The sequence below is a fragment of the Plodia interpunctella genome, chromosome 5, assembly GCF_027563975.2.
Source record: "Plodia interpunctella isolate USDA-ARS_2022_Savannah chromosome 5, ilPloInte3.2, whole genome shotgun sequence".
Classification (NCBI taxonomy): domain Eukaryota; kingdom Metazoa; phylum Arthropoda; class Insecta; order Lepidoptera; family Pyralidae; genus Plodia; species Plodia interpunctella.
Genome location: NC_071298.1, coordinates 9,723,561 through 9,743,604, shown reverse-complemented (window position 1 = coordinate 9,743,604; position 20,044 = coordinate 9,723,561). Strand labels below are relative to the sequence as shown.

Here is a 20,044-nt window from a genome sequence, read left to right as displayed (position 1 = left end):
TAATCGAAACTAGCTGCACCCGCGCATTTTTTGTAGCGAGTCACAGTAGCGAGTCTTTTTTGTAAAGCAGCTGTTTGCGCGTGATTCTTCATGCTCATATAGTAACATAGTCATAAACTTTCGCCTTATTAATATTAGTGGGATTGATGATTATTGACGAATATTTTAGTAATCGTACTCTACAACTACTACCACAACTCATGCAACTACAACTCGTACCCCTAAACTCTTTTGTACAGAGTGAAAACGTATTTTATCTTAGCAGTTTGTTTTATTTGGGCTATTATGGGGTGAAGACATGCAACCAATCAAATCTTATGTTTACTTGTAGCGCACAATATTTATTTTATCGATTGATGTGTGCACTTGGCGACACCTGTAATGATTTTCTGTATTTCGTGATAATTTTAGTACTAGGTACGAATTTTATTTATTATTTGTGCAAAAATAGTTTAATGAAATTATTTATAATAATTAAATTTTTATTTACAATTTCTATTTCTTTCAAAATATTTCTATTGTGACATGGCAACACCTTTGGTGCTGTCAATGTCTAATAATCTTAATGTCAGTTTATTGTTTATTTAAATGCAGTGCAGGCAGTTTGTTTACTATTTATGCTGTTGATAATTTACAATTTTGTTTGATTGACTGAAAACAAAAATAAAATAAAAAGAATTCTGTTCAATACTTGTCGATCAGTCAAGAATATGGCTGAGCAATTCCACGAAAATAGTTGTCGCGTCTGTATATGCAGTGATAAAGTGCAAAACAACGAAGGCATATCTCTCTTTGAAAAATACAAAGATTTGTTAATTTCCGATTATATAAATTCCTTAACTAATGTAGAAATAAAGAGGAACGATGGACTGCCTCAGAAAATATGCTCGGACTGTTTCCTTGAACTTGAGATGGCTGTAAACTTTAAACAAAAATGTCAAACATCCAATTCAATTTTGCATGGAAAAAAACAGTTGGACGACTATGATGTTAAATTAGAAATTAATACCAGTGACATAAAAATAGAAGATCAGAATGAAGTTCTTATAGAAGAGGAATATGTAGAAGATGAGTATGATAATCAGGATGAGTCAAAAGATCTCATAGAAGAATTCTTAGAAAATGATGATATTAATGACAGTACAATCATTAGCATAGAAAGGCCAAGTCGTGCAATAGATTCAAAATTAATATGTGATGATTGCGGTGGTACTTTCCCAAGCAAGTGTAAACTACGCGTCCATTGGAAGAAAGTGCATTTGTATGAAAAATTGATTTGTCCAATTTGTAAACAGGCATTCAAGAGCTACAAAGCATATCACCATCACCTCAAGAGGAAATCCTGTGTGCAGATGAAAAATGTGAATATACAAGGTATAGGTAAATCAAGACTTTTCCTCTGTAGAAATTGTCCACAAACTTCAAAAAGAATGAAGACTATGGAAATCCATTTACGTATCCACACTGGTGAAAAACCATACAAGTGTTCATTATGTCCTTTGCAGTATTCTCAAATTGCTTCCCTGCATTCTCACATGGAAAGTGCTCATGGTAAGATCAAGGTAGAAATCACATGTCAGTATTGTGGTAAAATTGTGAAGGGACGTTCTAAAGCATCTAAACATTTACAGAGGCATAAAAAAGTCGAAGTCCAATGTGATATATGCAAGAAGTTTTTCAAATCCAAATCGACTTTGCAAAATCATATGGTTCGACATACCGGCGTTAAATCATTTGCATGTGAGAAATGTGCTCAAACATATTACACCATATCTGAACTAATCACACATAAAAACAGAAAGCACAACAAATTGGAACCCCGGTACAAATGTTTTTTATGCGACTATAAATGTATGAAATACACAAAATTAAAAATTCATGAAGCAAAACATAATGGAAGCAATGTGTGTTGCAAAATTTGTGGTATATTTTTTGACACAGATGCAAAATTGGCAAAACATGTACCTCGACATTTAGAATCGGAGAAGAAAAATCAATGTCCGCATTGTGATAAAAAGTTCTACAAAAAGGACTCGGTTCGTACACACATTAAAGCCAAGCACAAGCATATTTTTAAAAAAGAATGTGATGAACAAAACTGATGAGCGTCACATCTGCGTTGACACAACGTGGGGAGGAGCAGTGACTACACAATATATTTCTGTAAAATATTTGTCAATATGTTCAATTTATGAGTTTGTAAATCCTTAACGAGTCTCCTGTCTGATATTTTCTATACTTTTCTCTATTGTATTTTTAATAAAAATAATATATAATGATCAAAGTCAAATTTATTCAGAATTAGAACTTTTCTAGAATTTAGAACTAGAATTTCGTATATATAAAACCTACAAATCTATACACAACACTCAGCCTATATTTTCAAATGGTGAGTCAAGTCGTCGCCAGTCGTTTGTTTTTGCCACATATATACAATACATAGAGTGTGTATGTGTTACTGAGATTAGCTAAATAAATATGCACTGTAATAATAAATATATAGAAAAAGAAAAAATATTTTTGTTCATAACGATTAAATAAAACTGGCCAAGTGCGAGTCGGACTCGCGTACGAAGTTTTCCGTATCATTACTACAGTATAAAACAAAGTCTCTTCCGGCTGTCTGTCCCTCCCTATGTGTGCTTAGATCTTTAAAATTATGCAACGGATTTTGATGCGAGTTATTTTAACAGATAGTGTGATTCCTGTTGAAGATTTAGATATATAATTTGTTACATTTTGACCCGAGCGAAGTCGGGCCCGGTCGCTAGTTAACTATAAAAACGCAAAAAATATGACGTCTGTTGTATGGAAGCCCCCATTAAAATTTTGATTTATTTTATTTCTTATCATTTACTGTTATATTGGCAACACCCATCATCTGTGAAAACAATATGAACTAACTTTGACGTTTTATGTGATAAAGCCTGGGTGACAGACAGACAACCGAGTGCAGGATTCCAATTTACCATTACAGGTACAGAACCCTAAAACAACGTAAATGAAACTACATAATTAGGGATAAATCGTGCTAACTCACTAAATTATATATATTTTTCCGGGTGTTTTACCATTGGTTACAATACATACCAAACGCCAATGGCCGAGACGAACAGACGTCAAGTCACAAAAGATTTCTTATATGAAAACAACACTTTTATTATACACATATCGTCCGAATACAGGCCTTAGCCAGGCATAATTAATAAAATCAATATTAGAATGGCGGTCTAATTAAAATTTTATACTGCAGACGGGGTGGATCATTGGGGCTGGATTTGCGATTGCAAGTCGCTACGGGCATAAAGTGCATTCCAATCTTAGAGACTTGTTTTTCGCGCATATTTTTATTATTAAAATATTTAAATAATATTACATACATACGTACATATAAGTATGTATACATACATACAAGTACATACAAATGTAATATTATTTTAATTAATAATACATACATACAATTTAATTAACTAAGGATGGGTTCTATCAGTCAACTTTTTAACTTGCATGCCGCCGCCGCTGAAGTTTAGAAATGGGTTTTTTAGCGCAGGTTAAAGTTAACGTCAAAGTTGGGTGATGCAACTGTGCCTTTGTTGATAAAAGTAAAGAGGAAAGTTTGAATTGTATATGTTTTTTATGAAATACTAGCGGCATATCCTGTCTTCACTCGGATAAAACAATAATAAATTGTACACCTAAACCTTAGGAATCACACTATCTATAGGTGCAAAATTGCATGCAAATCCGTACAACAGTTTTTGAGTTTATCACGAACAGACAGACGCGGCAGACGACTTTGTTTTAAAATATGTAAGGATAAGGATTCTACGCTATTGTGTTCACTTTTTATATTCTATGGTACTTAATGCATTGTCATCCAAACGAAACATGTGTACAAAATTTCAGCTCAATCGGTTGAAGATACTCGTATCTGCTACAAAATTGAGTTGTAAAATTCTACCCGAACATTATAGAAACGACCTGGGTGGCGCAGTGGTAAATTGCTTGCCTCTGAACCGTGAGGTCCCGGGTTCGATCCCCGGTCGGGTCATCATGGAAAATGATATTTTTCTTATTGGTCCGGGTCTTGTATGTTTATCTATATAGGTATGTATTTATTATAAAATATAGTATCGTTGAGTTAATATCCTATAACACAAGTCTTGAACTTACTGTGGGGTTTGCTTTATCTGTGTGATTTGTCCTAATATATTTATTAATTTATTATATACCTACCTCTACAATTTATATAAGTACATACATATAATTCAAGTTAATTAAAAGTTATGAAAAGTCATGATTGATGTAAGTAGGAATAATTTTACTTTGTAGGGGATAGATATGGAAATTAGTAGAATACACAGTTTTACATTCTGCATTGGATACGTACCTATCTACAGGTTCTGTACCTTTCTCACCTACTATCTGCGTGCATGATCTTTGTCCGCCTGGCGCCGCTCGCCTACAGCCAGCCATCTGCGCCAGTCCTGTTATACCAGTGCGGCGTATGGACGTATCAAGATGGCGCCAGCAACGTACTATTCGCGGTGAAAAATACTATAGTCGAAGTTGTGATCTTCTACTAAATAAATAAAAAAGTGAATTTTAAAAAGTTACAGTGCTAGGATTTCATTTAAATTTCGAATTTGTAAACAGTTGTGTTGACATTGTATAAAGTTTCGCCGTACTGGCCAGTGACATTTGGATGAAATTGTGTTTTTCGTTCGTTTTTGCATCTATTTGGATTCTAATTGGACCTATCAGAATGGTTTAACATCAGAGTTCCTAAACTTCAATCTTTATCAGGTACGTACCTAGTAACTAATTTACTGATCGTTATAATTGGCAGTCATTGCCTACCCGTGATTATTTTTAATCGCATAACGGTATTTCGAAGATCATCTTCACACAAGTTCACATATCGTTTGGTTAGAAATCTAACATGTAAACAAAGGCTAGGAAAATAATTAAGTATATATGTCCATTAATTTATACCTATCTGTTCCCGCATCTCTGCTCACGGTAGCTTATGTTTGACCTTGGTCATTAACTAGATATATCCATACCACAGCTATACCAAATTTCATCAAAATCGGTCTCACGGTTTAGCCGTGAAAGCGTGAAAACAGACTTTTACATTTATAATATTATAATGAAAGTATGCATTTATTTATGCAATAAAAAATCACGTAAACATGTAAAAAAAAGTTATGCGAAAAATAAAAAATATGGAAATAGATTTGTCGAATTCGTAGAGCAACAAAAAGAAAAAATATTACAACAATAATATACCTACATTAAATGATAATAAAAGAAGAATAAAAACTTTACGACTTTGACATTATAATTAATAAATAAAAAATACCGGCCCCCATTTCTACTTAAAGAGATTACGTAATTAGGTAGGTATACCTAAATAGGTATACAATACATTTTTTTTCTAGGCAAAGTTAACAAAATATGAAAAAGGTACTTAGGTATATTTTCGAAATTCTTAAGAATAAGAGCTATGATTTCACATAAATCTCATACTTAGGTAGGTATCTACCTATGAGGGTGTTTTTTTAAACGGTTTTATTTTTTGTTTGAACTACGCTTATATACTATATTCAAAATTTCATAAAAATCGACTCAGCGGTTTAGCTGTGAAAGCGTGATAGAAAGACCTCCGCACTAATAATATTATTAGTAGAGCCCCATTAAGGTTCCCTTTGCTGGGCAAAGGGTCCATTCTATACCGTAACTTGTTCAAATCCGACCTTTCTTGCTACCTAAAAATAACAAAAATGGTTTTATAACAGACAAGCGGACCGAAAGCGAAAATAACAAAATAGATCCATGTACCTACTTACCGTACATTTTACTTATCATCTACTAGCGACGCGACCCGGCTTCGCTCGGGTAAAACCATAATAGGTAATATTAAATACGCCTAAACCTTCCACAAGAATCATATGAAAACCGTAAAATCCGTGTTCATACAAACAGACGACACTTCTTTCTATAATATGTAAGTATGTACTTATATCTTAATTGTAATTTTCAAGTTTCAATCCAACATGGCGGACCGGACAATGTTTTCACGTTTACACGTAACGTAACATGATATTTCTCGCTAGTGTTTGTTGCCGTGAGTTGCAAACTTGTTGGAAACTATTTGTCTGGTGTTCCTCTTTGGAGACGTGAAGTGTTCAGGCAATGAACAAGTACCTGACTAGAGCTGTATTTCTTGAAATCATGGGATGAAAAAATTATATAATGAAGCGGGAATCGAACCCATCAAACAATGCCTTAGGACAATGCTTTTAACCACCGAGCAATTCGGCCGAATTAATTCATTTCTTACGATCTCTTGTTACGTCTTACGACGTGGGCGTGGTGAGTTCGATTCTCGCTCGATTCCAATATAAGATGTTTATGTCACTATTATTTTTGAAATTACAAAAGTTCGTATGACACGTATAAATAACAAAAGCCATTGAATTAAGTGTAACTTTTTGTGGAAAACAAAAATATACAATAGGTCATAGTATCATGGGATTTAATCATGAGAAAGTTACAACTTATTTTAGGTAGTTACATTTTGTCTCATACCTTAAGTCCTTAGGTCTGTTTTAGGGTTCGTTGTCCGTCTGACTATATACCTACATACTTATATACCTTTCTCAGGAACGTACGTTTAGATTTTATCAAATAAACTGTTATTATTTGTAATATTTGTTTAAGATAACTAAGCGGGACTCGGATGCTTGAAAAACGTGCAAAAAGATTTTAAGACTATAAATTCAGAGCTCAAACCTCACTCAGCCTAATAAGGGCAACATCTGGCCCCACTCGGCCCGGGTCCAAAACCAGTATGTGTAATGTGACAGATGCTCTGATAACTTTGTATAGGTACATGATACTTCTAAGGGTAATTATCGTACCTATTATTAATCGATTGAAACGTATTTTTATCTGATGTCGCCAAAGTTGAAACGTAGCTCGATTGCCAGTCCTACTCAAAACCGGTATTCTCGTCCTTAATAATCCATTTGGATAATATGGAGACTTAGTGAGAAACGTCAGATTGTATACACAGAACCATTTAAAAGAATACGCTTGACATTTCAACTGAACGATAAATGGCGATGGAGGTACGAGTATGTCAAATCATGTAGGTACCTAGTTGAAGTTCGATCTGCGGTTAAGAATATGAAAAGTATAAATCAATGGTCTAGTCACGATATCTTCGCGACTTTTAATACGAAAAATTAATGCCCGTATTTCACAAATAGCTAGAACTCTACGAAATCGTACTTTGACGTGGTTATTCTAAAAAAACCAGCGTGATAGATTGAGCCTCTGTGGCGATAGGTTAACAAAAAAGAAAAAAACACCAGCCATACCTATCTTAATTCAATGGCACTTGGGCGACATGAACCAAGTAAAATTGTGTTTATACTTATGGAGTTTTTAATATAGGTAGGTAACCTACTCTTTTAAAAAATTATTACTATTGTTTAGCATTTGTTTAGTATATTTCAATAGGTATCTACTTTTGTTGTAGTTTAAAAAATCTACTGAGGCTTGTGACGAACTATATTCAGTTACATACTACCTATGTACTACATAGAACTAGGACAATTTTGTCATTTATTATTCAGAGTGCAAAATTTATTTTAATTAAACAAAAAAGTTAAGTAGGTACTTACCTACCTATTGCAAATTCCCTTTTTAATAATAAAGTTTATGAACGTCGATTTCACAATCTATTTTATACAATAATAGACAAAAAGTAATTCCTCTACGAAATAAACAGTTTTCTTTTCAAATTGTAGTTAAAACAACGAGACGCAATGGAATGCATCACATCACAGGCGTCATTCGACGTAATCGGTAATGCAATACGCTGTCACGTACGAGTAATATGGTAGCGCTATGTTGGCACTGCAAGGCGGAATCTTACTATATTCAGGACAAAAGGTGAAAAACATAATTTACTGGGAGAAAAAATCTACTCGTAAATCCATAATGGAACTATAAATTACAAATACTGGGATACGGCGGAACTATTACGATTTTTTCCCCATTGGGCAAATAAATCTAGCACAAACAAGAACATCTCAATGTACAGTTTGTTTACTTACAACACAACTATTAGCATACTTAGTGAACAAAGACTTACGTTCAAGACGATATATATTGTTAATTAATGTACACGCTCCGCAAAAATAATATGTAACAAAGACACTACATAATCTTCAGTTTAGGATAAAGTAAGGATTGAATTGAAAGCGGCTTTCAATTCGAATGTGAATTTCACAAGCCTTTTAAACTCCGCCGCGGGTTATCATTCTCTAGCTAGTGTTCATTCAATTTTACCATAGACAGTAATCATTTTAATTACCCTATTTTACTATATATAAATAAGGTACTGCTAAAATGATAATTATATATAATGTTTAATTTAAAAAAAACGATTTTTTATTTAAAAATGTCTGTCACTAATGAAACGCTACACGCCGCGTTCCAACGCTCGTGTAATTCACGCGCCAGAGGAAATTTTGCATTTATTGAGGTTAGCATCGTACACGGTGGGTTGGTAAGCAGATACGCAAGTATCGATTCACAGACTATTATAATTCGATTTGGATTTCATAAAGACATTTTGCAAACCGGCATAGCCGAGTTCCTTTGACTTGGGACCTATCTGTTTTAAATATAAATATATAAGTCAAATTACAATTGTAGGATAGCCGGGAACATGGCAAATAAATTTAGAGGTTCATTGGACATATTTGAAATTGTCAACTATTCCCGCGTTTCAGAAGTGAAATATACACGTAGATTTACTTGAATTTTCTAATAACGAGTGTTATGCAATGAATAAGCGTGATGATAAACAATTATTCATTATAATAGAGATAAATTAAATAATAAAACGTACTTACATTTCAACAGCGTTTATTCTCTCTGACCATCGAGGACTGATCGTTCACAAAATTAGCGGCAAAAATCTCACCGGTCATAACAACTACTTTTTAAAATATATTTACACAATGCGATCAGTCCGTATTAATCATACAATTAATATAGTATTTATTTATTTATTTATGTATTAATACAATATTTATTTATTGTTTCTAACAGTCGGCCGTCCTGCATATGTGGCGCGACCTCGGGCCCAAAATATTATAGAAATACCTTCAAATTAACAATAAAGCCCAATCGTAGATAATTACAATTCAATAAGTATTATTAGTAAATTAATTTTCAATGAATATAATATTAAATAACTCCAATTTAAATACATTTTATCTACTTATACAAACAATTGTCAGTTAATTCTAAATATATATATGATATATTTAGTATTTTATCACCAATAACCATTTGTAATAAAAACTTGAAATCCAAATTGTGGACTTAACTTTTTATGTTATTCCATACATTTATTTATAATTCAATACCAATAGTAACAAGCATCATATTTTGTATACCATCAATTGGTAACAAACCTCCTATCTTGAATACTATGGCAACAAATATCATATTTTGTAACAAACATTATCTTAAATGTCAACACATTTAATACGCTTGTATTAAATGTATATAGGTAAATACATTCAGGTAGTATGTATTGTTTCATTGCATTAAAATAATTATATTATCTTATTTCCATAGGCATACCATAAGAAATGTTGTATTCTTTATTACATATATTAATCCTAAAGCTATAATTAATGTACATATTATTGTGTGCTAAGTATAATCACATCCAAATGTTGTGTCCTTATTCACTATGTTCGCTGGTCTCACTAGAGGACTGATCATGCGGTCTTTGAAAGTTTAACCACGGCTTTATTTTATCTATAGCTACAACAGCAGAATAACGTCTGTTTCCCTTCCGTGTCAAAGGAGTATCTTCGATTTCGTAGCGGTCATAATCGTATATTTTAATTATCCTGTAGGGGCCCTGATATTTTGGAATGAGTTTCTTACTTTGGCCAGTTGCAGAAACCTGTCTTTCGACACTAACCAAGTCCCCCAAATTATATTTTATAGGTCGGCAACGTTTTTTGTCGTATGTAGATTGTTGCAGTTTTTGGTTAATTTTAACATAAGTGTCGATATTATTTCGGATTTCTTTACGATTATCATTGAATCGTTCATCATTCACCTCTTCAGAAAGTTGAGACACTATTTTACTCTCACTAGCACCCGTAAGCCTAGTTCCAAAAAGGGCTTGTGAAGGTGTGCAATTTATTCCTTTATTAAATGTATTGTTTAGTCCCCATTGCACATCAGATAGGTGTACATCCCATTGATTATCATCAGTACCAACGCATTTAGCGGTGAGAGAGTCTAAAATGGTTCTATTATATCTCTCTACCTGTCCATTGGCTCTGGGGGTTGCTACAGCATTTAAGATATGAATTATATTTTTTTTCTTTAATAAAGCTTTTAAAAGCTTCACTCGTGAATGAAGTGCCCCTATCAGATATTATACGTCGCGGTACACCGAATACCGCAAAATATTCACGAAGAACTTGGACTGAAATACTGGATTTAGTACTCTTAACCGGTTTAAGATAAATATAACGGGTGTACGCATCTATCAAAACTAAAACATGCATATTGCCCTTTTTACTGCGCACAAATGGGCCGATATGGTCCATGTGGACTGTATCAAATGGAATATCAATTTTTTTTATAGGATGGAGAAAACCTTGACGTTTACCCCCCAAAGATTTCGCATATGCACATTCTAGGCAGGATTTAACGTATTTCGTTACAAAGTTGCGCATTCTATTAAACCAATAATTGGATTGAATCTTTTCTAAAGTTTTCTCTACTGAGAAATGACCTATATCATCATGGTTCTGCTGGACAATCTGCCAACGGACTCCCTTTGGCACTACCCACTTATCTCCACTACTCGTTACTCTGAACAATCTGCCATTTTTCACCTTGAAGTTTGATTTAATGTCTATTACATTATCGAGCTCTGGATCAGTCAAAATACCTATCATCTTTTGAATCTCACTGTCTGCCTGTTGCACGGTTAGTAACCAATCAACAGCACCAACATGAAATACATCACATTCTGTTGAGTCGGAAGTGTTGGGGATAGGATTCCGGCTAAGTGCATCCACATGAGCCATGGAGCGGCCTGGTCTGTACTCTATACTGAAATCATACTCTTGCATCTGTTCCCACCATCGAGCTACTCGAGGTATCATATCTCGTTTCTGAAATGTAGCCCTTAATGAGTTACAATCGGTAATTATTTTAAAAGGGATCCCTACTAAGTATACCCGAAATTTCCGGAGCGACGATACAACAGCTAATGTCTCTAAATCGTAGGACGAATAATTTTGTTCTTCTGGAGTCGTCTGACGACTAAAATAAGCAACAGACTGCAATTTATTATCATCCCTTTTTTGTAAAAGAATGCCTCCCAGTCCTATTTTGCAGGCATCAGTGTGGAGCTCTGTTTCTGCATTAGGGTCATATAATGCTAAGGTAGGTTTTTCTACAAGGGTCTTTTGAAGTGATTTAAAGGCACTATTTTGTGCAGTGCTCCAATTCCATACAGCGTCCTTTTTTAAAAGTTGTGTTAGTGGCTTTGCGATAATTGAAAAATTTGGAACAAATCTGCGAAAGAAGCTTGACAGCCCAAGAAACTGACGCAAACTATGTTGATCATGAGGAGTCGGAAATTTTTCTATTGCTTCTACTTTACGTGAGCCAGGTTGAATACCAGTAGCTGATACTTCAAATCCCAAATAGGCTACTTTCCGGCTAAAGAAAACACATTTTGATAGTTTAAGCGTAAGTCCAGCTTCTAAGAATAACGCCAATATTGTCTCCAGCCGTTCTAAGCCTTGAGTTATATCTCTAGCCGGTATTATAACGTCATCTAAATAAGCTAACGCCTCTTTATGACGCAATGATCCCAAGACCTTATTCATTGTCCGTTGAAAAGTAGCTGGGGCATTCGCAAGACCAAAGGGCATTCGGTTAAACTCAAAATGTCCATCTGGTGTAACGAACGCTGTTTTAAATTTATCTGCTTCCCTAATAGGCACTTGATAGTAACCCGATGCGAGATCGAGTGTTGTATAATAATTATTCCCAGCTAAACTATCCAACTGATCATCGATTAATGGCATTGGGTAATTTTCTTTTACTGACTTTTTATTCAATGCCCGGTAATCAATGCATAGCCGAAATTCCCCTGATTTTTTTCTCACTAAAACAATTGGACTTGCGTACGGAGATACTGAATGACGTATAATATCATTCTCCAATAAATCTTCTATCATATCCCTTACCACTTCTTTCTCTTTTACCGCTAGCCTATAAGGTCTATACACGACAGGATCATTATCATTTAATGTAATAGTCATTTCATCCACTGTAGTTTTACCCAACTCGGACATATTATTAGCAATACACTGTCTATACTTATTTAATAAATTAAGTAGCTTCATTTTATCTACCGAGGTTAGGTCATCGCCCACTTTTATATCAGTATCAGTAATAGGTGCAAACTTTGGATTTTGTAGTATTGTGGAGGTGGTAAGTACTTCTAGTGGTTTGGTTATAGTTAACTCTAAAGCGGCACGTCCGCGCGCAACTAGAAAATCTTTATGTAATGTCAATGGAGTCTCGTGTAAATTATTTAATACAATAGTGCCTGTACTTTCGTTAAATGTGAAGAGTCCAGATAGTACTGAATATTTAATTCCTGATTTGAATCTAACATCTCCCTCAATGAAAAGGTCGCCGCAAAAATATTGTCCAGTATAAACTTCAATTGCTGTTAAACCTGATACTTGAACATCATTTTTGCAAAATATTTTTATTTTATTTGTATCATAGCTAACATTAGGTAATTGAGTTATTTCCAAATTATCACTTGTCTTACAAATCAATATGTGAGGTTGTTCAGTAAATGATTGTCCTATAAGTAACGGCATATGCATTACATCATCAGGAACTACAAATATGTCTATATCAGCTTGCACATCATCAATTACTACCTTAACGCGTATTTTACCTAGTGCTTTAACTATCGAATTACCAAAGCCTCTCAGAGTTGGTAAATCATCGGTATCAAGATCGTTGTTTAGAAATTTAGATTCTGATAGTTTAATCATTGAACATTCACTGCCTAAATCTATAAAAGCTTCCATCAGATTGTTGTTAATTTTCACATTTTTAAAATATTTGCCATTGATAGTATCTGTCTTATCTACTTTCATAACTACTTTCTGGGTGTTTGGCAGTCGGGAAAAACATTGTTCGGTCTCGTGACCGATTTTCAAACACCTACCGCATTTCTTTACTGGTTGAGTACATTTAGATGAAACATGACCTTCTTCTTTGCAATTATAACATTTGACTTTGTGAGAAGACTGCGGGTTATCATTTTTATTATTAACCTGATTCTTGCTGCTAATCCTGCGGTCATTGTTGGTCTTAACATATCGAGAATTTCTCAAATATGATAATAATTTATTAGGGTCGTCATATTGTACAGCCTCAGCACCTAATCGAACTGACCGATCGTCAATGCCGTGTAGTATGCACTCTACAGCTCGTTTACCCGTTATACCACATCTATTAATTAATATTATTTTGTTATAGTAATAGTCCTCTAATGAGTCCCCAAAACGCGCCCGTTTAGCCAACATGTCACTTAACATTTGACCATAATTCTCATCGGACGGAAAAGCAGCCTGTAACTTCTCTTGCCACTCTTTCCATGTAAACAGAACTGAAGAGAGACCTTCGTACCACCGTTGAGCAACGCCGCGCAATTTTGGTAGGGCGAAATGTATTGTCTGTTTTTCTGACCAATTATATATAGTGGCAGATTCATTCACTTTGTGAATCCACATTGTCATCGTCTGTCCTTTATGTGAAGGATCAAATTCGGGTATGGTATTGTGAATAGAGTTTAACTTATCAAAAGAATCTTTAGGTAAAATGGATTTCATTACGTTAACCAACTTAGTGAAGTTATCTTCGGCAGAATTTGCAACATTAATATTACAATACTCATTTGAACGCTCTTGAGCGTTATTACAAGATCCGTTATTTGAATGGTAGTATGAATCCTGAACCAAACTTTTGTGTGACCCTCTTACCATCCGTTCTTGAGATTGATAGTCTGAAATATCTCTAGATTTTCTACGCAAATTACTACGGGACCGGTCACGGTCACACATGCGGTTTGATGTAGGGTCCATACATGACCGGTCTGATCGTCCCGTGCGACTGTATGACCGACGTTGATAACAAGACGTACCACCATGGCGCGGCGAGGCTCCGTGGCTCGCAGCAGCACTGCGACGCGGCGAGGCTCCGCGGCTCGCAGCAGCACTGCGACGTGGCGAGGCTCCGCGGCTCGCAGCAGCACTGCGACGCGGCGAGGCTCCGCGGCTCGCAGCAGCACTGCGACGCGGCGAGGCTCCGCGGCTCGCAGCAGCACTGCGACGCGGCGAGGCTCCGCGGCTCGCAGCAGCACTGCGACGCGGCGAGGCTCCGCGGCTCGCAGCAGCACTGCGACGTGGCGAGGCTCCGCGGCTCGCAGCAGCACTGCGACGCGGCGAGGCTCCGCGGCTCGCAGCAGCACTGCGACGCGGCGAGGCTCCGCGGCTCGCAGTAGCGCAGCGACGCGGCGAGGCTCCGCGGCTCGCAGTAGCGCAGCGACGCGGCGAGGCTCCGCGGCTCGCAGCAGCACTGCGACGCGGCGAGGCTCCGCGGCTCGCAGTAGCGCAGCGACGCGGCGAGGCTCCGCGGCTCGCAGTAGCGCAGTGACGCGGCGAGGCTCCGCGGCTCGCAGTAGCGCAGCGACGCGGCGAGGCTCCGCGGCTCGCAGTAGCGCAGCGACGCGGCGAGGCTCCGCGGCTCGCAGTAGCGCAGCGACGCGGCGAGGCTCCGCGGCTCGCAGTAGCGCAGCGACGCGGCGAGGCTCGGTGACTCGGTGCAGCCCAAGGCCACGGCGAAACATCACGGCTCGGAATAGCTCTGTAGACCTTGTCGTCATCAGGGTCAGGTGTACATAGAACCCGCTCAGAAATTCCTCGTTCGGTTGAATTTTCCATGATGCCACTGCAAAAAAAAAAATTACAAACCCAGCACAATAAATGTTTTTTTTTTTTTTTTTAATTGTTTAATTCGTACATTTTATTCCTTTTATATAATCTTCTTTCTTCTTCCTTTTATATAATTAATAATACTTTATTTGCATTGATATATAATATTAGATATTGCTAAAACTACCATGCTACTTGAAAATAATTACTAAATACTACTAAAATTTGTATGGCAACAAAACTTCTTGGTAGTAATTTTTATCTGTGGTATTTTATTGTAAAACGAACATAAATAAAAAATATCACAGAGAAAAACTCGTTACAATGTTTTAAATAAAATGCGCACTTTTCAAACAAACGTGCACACACAACATAGGAAATCAAAATATGAATAATTGTATAATAATATTCGTATAAATATATATTAAACATCTACTACACCACCGATGGTATACATGCATAGAATAAAAGAGATTGCGTATTGCAATAACAAAGTTGTATTTCTGCATTTTCGCTATTTTATGTCGTCGCGTCTATGAAATATGCGAACATTTAAATTGCTTAGATATATCTTCTATAAAATGTTATAATAATATGAGATTATTATGAATTGTAAAAATAAAAATGCATACACATAATTAGACACCTACAAAATGTATGAATATGTATAAAAAATATACAATACCAATGATCAAATCAAAGTCAATTTTAACTATTACTATGTAAGCTTAGTATGAATAGATATTATGATTTTTGTTGTGAGCTCATTTTACTAGGTGATTGTTATCGCTTCTATTTATCATACCCACTTCTGATATGTAGGATAGCCGGGAACATGGCAAATAAATTTAGAGGTTCATTGGACATATTTGAAATTGTCAACTATTCCCGCGTTTCAGAAGTGAAATATACACGTAGATTTACTTGAATTTTCTAATAACGAGTGTTATGCAATGAATAAGCGTGATGATAAACAATTATTCATTATAATAGAGATAAATTAAATAATAAAACGTACTTACATTTCAACAGCGTTTATTCTCTCTGACCATCGAGGACTGATCGTTCACAAAATTAGCGGCAAAAATCTCACCGGTCATAACAACTACTTTTTAAAATATATTTACACAATGCGATCAGTCCGTATTAATCATACAATTAATATAGTATTTATTTATTTATTTATGTATTAATACAATATTTATTTATTGTTTCTAACACAATCCTATCTAATGTTTGCAAGATTGTGGCTGTCATTTTTCATATATAAAAACCTGTATATTTCGTCCTAATTACGATAAAGAGTATAATACTCTTTATCGTAATTAAACTTTAATAACCTAAAACAAAATAACTTAACATTTGTCGATATTTGTATGTCGACATGATTTCATGTAATTTATGGACGTATGTCTATATACTTTGTAAAATAACAATGCGAAAACGACCGCTATAAAATCGATAAATTATTTCACATAACCCGTTTTGGTTTTCATTTATGTGACAATTTAAAAGTGCACTTCAATTGGCTTGATATATCGACGCCATATTGGAAGTGTGTCAAGTGTAGGTTTACCATTTTAACCTGAAAATCCGGACAAAATTGATTAACGGGGCCACATTTTATGTAAAATTTAGGTGTATTTATATTATATTTATTTAAAATTAGGATCTGTTATTTTAATTGTGTTTCTGCTTATTAATGTGGTTAGTATTTATGTGATTTTGCTTAGTAAGTACAATTTAGAACCCCTGCATTACACCTATACATTTTTGATTGATTGTGGCGAGATGTTATAATAAGCAATATTTTTAGCTTGTTATTTTATAGAAATTGGTTAATTTCTAGTAAATTCATTAGTTTATTAAATTCATTATCTAGTAAGTTCATTGGGTATTATTTTTGAAATCTTTAATTATGGAACGTAACTGTATAAACTTATCTGAGGATAAAAATTGTGTTTTCTAGTCGCTTTCTCCATATTACTACTAGTTTTGGTATTTAATTTGTTATCGTATATAGCAAGATAATAATAGGTAGGTACTTAGACTAGTAATAAACGTTAAGAAGCGGCTTTAGTTAGCTTATTTTACGGTAGAAAAGATACTTGACTACTCTGAAAAAGATTTTCTGATAAGATCTAATATGATTATTTTACGCGCAGATTTAGAAGTTAATTAGAGATGTTGTACTTTGAAGTTACTATTTAATTATCTTCAAGAAATTTCCTTCTGTAAAATGACTGGGATATAACTAGCTAACTGTTTAGTCAACATTGTGTTAAAAGTAAAGATAATAGTGTAAGAAAGAAATATAGAAGAGAGTAGCATGCAAACTGCTAATTTAAAAAAGAAAAATAATAACGTTCGAAATTAATAAAATTTAAAAATAAAACCAAGTTAGTTTCTTACAAAGTGTTATATGTGTGGCCACCCTAGTCACTATCCATTGCGTTGCCATGTAAAGGTACCGTTACATTATGCATAATTAGTGTCTCAATGATAGTATTGTGTGTATCGATATGGTTAACCGATCGTCGATAAATCCTATGTGAAATCACTCGATTGAATTTATCAACGATGTAGTTAATTCGCCTTCATGATATATTTATAATGGTAGGTACACCTAAAAAGTATTTGACATACTTAAATAGATACTTAAAATTATTTTATATTAGGTTATAACATATTTAAATGAAATGCTCATTTTATTAGTTAATATGGACGGTCATAATCAAATGAGTGAAACCGTGACTCGGATTCGCTCATTTGATATAACATTTGATTTAAAAGGAACACAAAAATCGTTCAACATTATGATTCGTTTTGCTCCATTTATTTTGACCTCTACTTACTATTCGATAACTAATTCTAACCGCAGACAGAACACACTGAAATCGATCATTCGGATCTCATCGTTCGATTGTGTAACGTGCGGTCCGACTCGGTAAATAAAGTTGTCAGAATGGAAATCTGATAACTCGATTCTCGATTCGTTCAATTCGATTTGTTCTCGTCTCGGACACTCGTTAACTGGTAATTACACAATTGCCTTGAGCCATGTTTAATATTGTTTGGTTTATTGTTTAAGTTTTTACTGCCATTTTAATTTAACGGTAATTTTTTGTTTTACTATTGCCGGTTTACTAAATAAATAAGTATATTACTAGTGCATAACCCATACATATTGAGGAGTAACATTACCTAAAAATAGTTAAGTGTGAGTCGGACTAATGCATCGAGGGTTCCGTTCATTTTGTTTGTTATTTACTTACGTGGTCAAAATCAAAGCTTTTATTTCAATATCTGTGTGTGTACATCTAAACTAACGTAAAAACCTCTTTACGATAATTGACTATCAGTCTATATGTTTCAGTTCACTAAATAAATTATACAACAATCAATTTATCCACGCTCGAACGAGTTCAGTCGATATACAAACTCGCTAATTGAAATATCATTGTTCAATGGTTTATAGGTACTTTATTTGCAAAAACATAAACAAAACTTGTTTGTTGTTATCGCGATAAGTTCAAGAGCTATTTTGTAAATAGTAAATAAACAACATTACTTAATATTTATGAAATATTCAACCAAAACCAAAAAAGGACAATTCATGAACCTGGAAAATTTTTCATGACTTTCATGGATTGGAGACTGACGTAGTAGAAATGATGTTTTACCCCGCTAAGGGTGCGTTACACCATTCAACAGACAAATTGTAAATATTCGCATTTTACATGCTTTTATTTAGTTTCACCTGTGGGCTTACCATCACCTCTTAACGCGATCCACTTTACGACCTAAACTGAACTGCATCGCAAATTCGTACCATCGACTTAATTTTTTGTATGAATGCGATTCATTTTAGGTTCCTAAATTGAACTGAGTTACATTGGAATCGTCCTACGTCCGCTTGTCTGTAATCAAATTTTGCAAGTTAGATTTCTCCTACTTCCAGTTGTCCTACAGAGTTGAAATTTCTCATGTCGCTTCAGTTTCCATGACAGTGCATTATTATGATAGGCATAAACTGACGATGCACTCACGATCGGCTCCCAACGAGGGAATTCTTCAACGGTTTATACCGCGGACATAGGTTTTTGTCAGGCGTTACATGTGACAAGATCTCTCTGACAACAACAATAGCTACTAGTGGATATTTTTGTAAAAATCTTCGTATACGGTACAGAAACTGTACTCAGGCAAATCACTTATGGGTACTTCACGCAGATAATAAATTTAATTGTTGAGCAATGAGCACTCCCACGAAACATCTTTAGCACAAAGAGGATTTTAATAAGTTAACTGTTTTAGCGTTGCAACAGAACAGCCTGTAGGTTTCATTCGCCCACGAACATTTTGCAAGGCATTTTGCGGATTAAAAAGTTGATTGATTTCGTTATTGATTATATCCTTTTACATTGCGCATACAGAAATACTTAACTTAACAATACCTATTCACGAATAAAGTGTTGAAATGGTTATTATTAAATTTTATTTTTTTCGGTGTACCTACCTATTAATCCATAGTAATAAAAAAAAAATCAGGTCGTCTTTATATAGTTATCTCTACGTATACTTATTGGAAACATTATAATTTATTGTAAAATATTTATGTGAGTCTACCCTGGGATAGTCAACTGTCAAAACACACAACAAACTTTCAAAAGGTTTGTCCTGTTTTTGGGTGGATTGGATTTTCGAGCGTTTTGACAGCTGTCAAAATGCTACCGTCCTTGAAAGTAACGAACCATTTTAAATCTTAGAAATCAAATATTGATAAAATTCACAGATTATTATTCATAAATTGCGGTAGTTAAAAGTTTTTAATCTTTGTTGACTTTTGAAGTAGGGTAATGACGGTGATCAAAATTCTAAAAAATTAACACGGTTCTTATTTGAATGGGACAGAAAAAAGTTAATAAATATTGATAAAAGTATGTAAATCA

At 34.8% G+C, this 20,044-nt stretch overlaps 2 protein-coding genes across 3 annotated transcripts in view; both read left to right on the top strand.

The window, feature by feature from the left end:
- The first annotated feature begins 567 nt into the window (after positions 1-567).
- LOC128670246 (zinc finger protein 62-like) lies at positions 568-2,494 on the top strand. The gene has a single exon (XM_053745761.1). It carries the CDS (start codon positions 711-713, stop codon positions 2,100-2,102), a length of 1,392 nt encoding a protein of 463 aa, XP_053601736.1. The 5' UTR covers positions 568-710; the 3' UTR covers positions 2,103-2,494.
- A 1,981-nt stretch (positions 2,495-4,475) lies between these two features.
- Positions 4,476-20,044, top strand: part of LOC128670004 (uncharacterized protein) — a 91,978-nt gene continuing 76,409 nt past the window's right edge. For both annotated transcript variants that reach the window (XM_053745318.1, XM_053745317.1), the window contains exon 1: positions 4,476-4,806. The gene's annotated coding sequence lies outside the window, so the exon portion shown is untranslated. The remainder of the gene's footprint in view (positions 4,807-20,044) is intronic.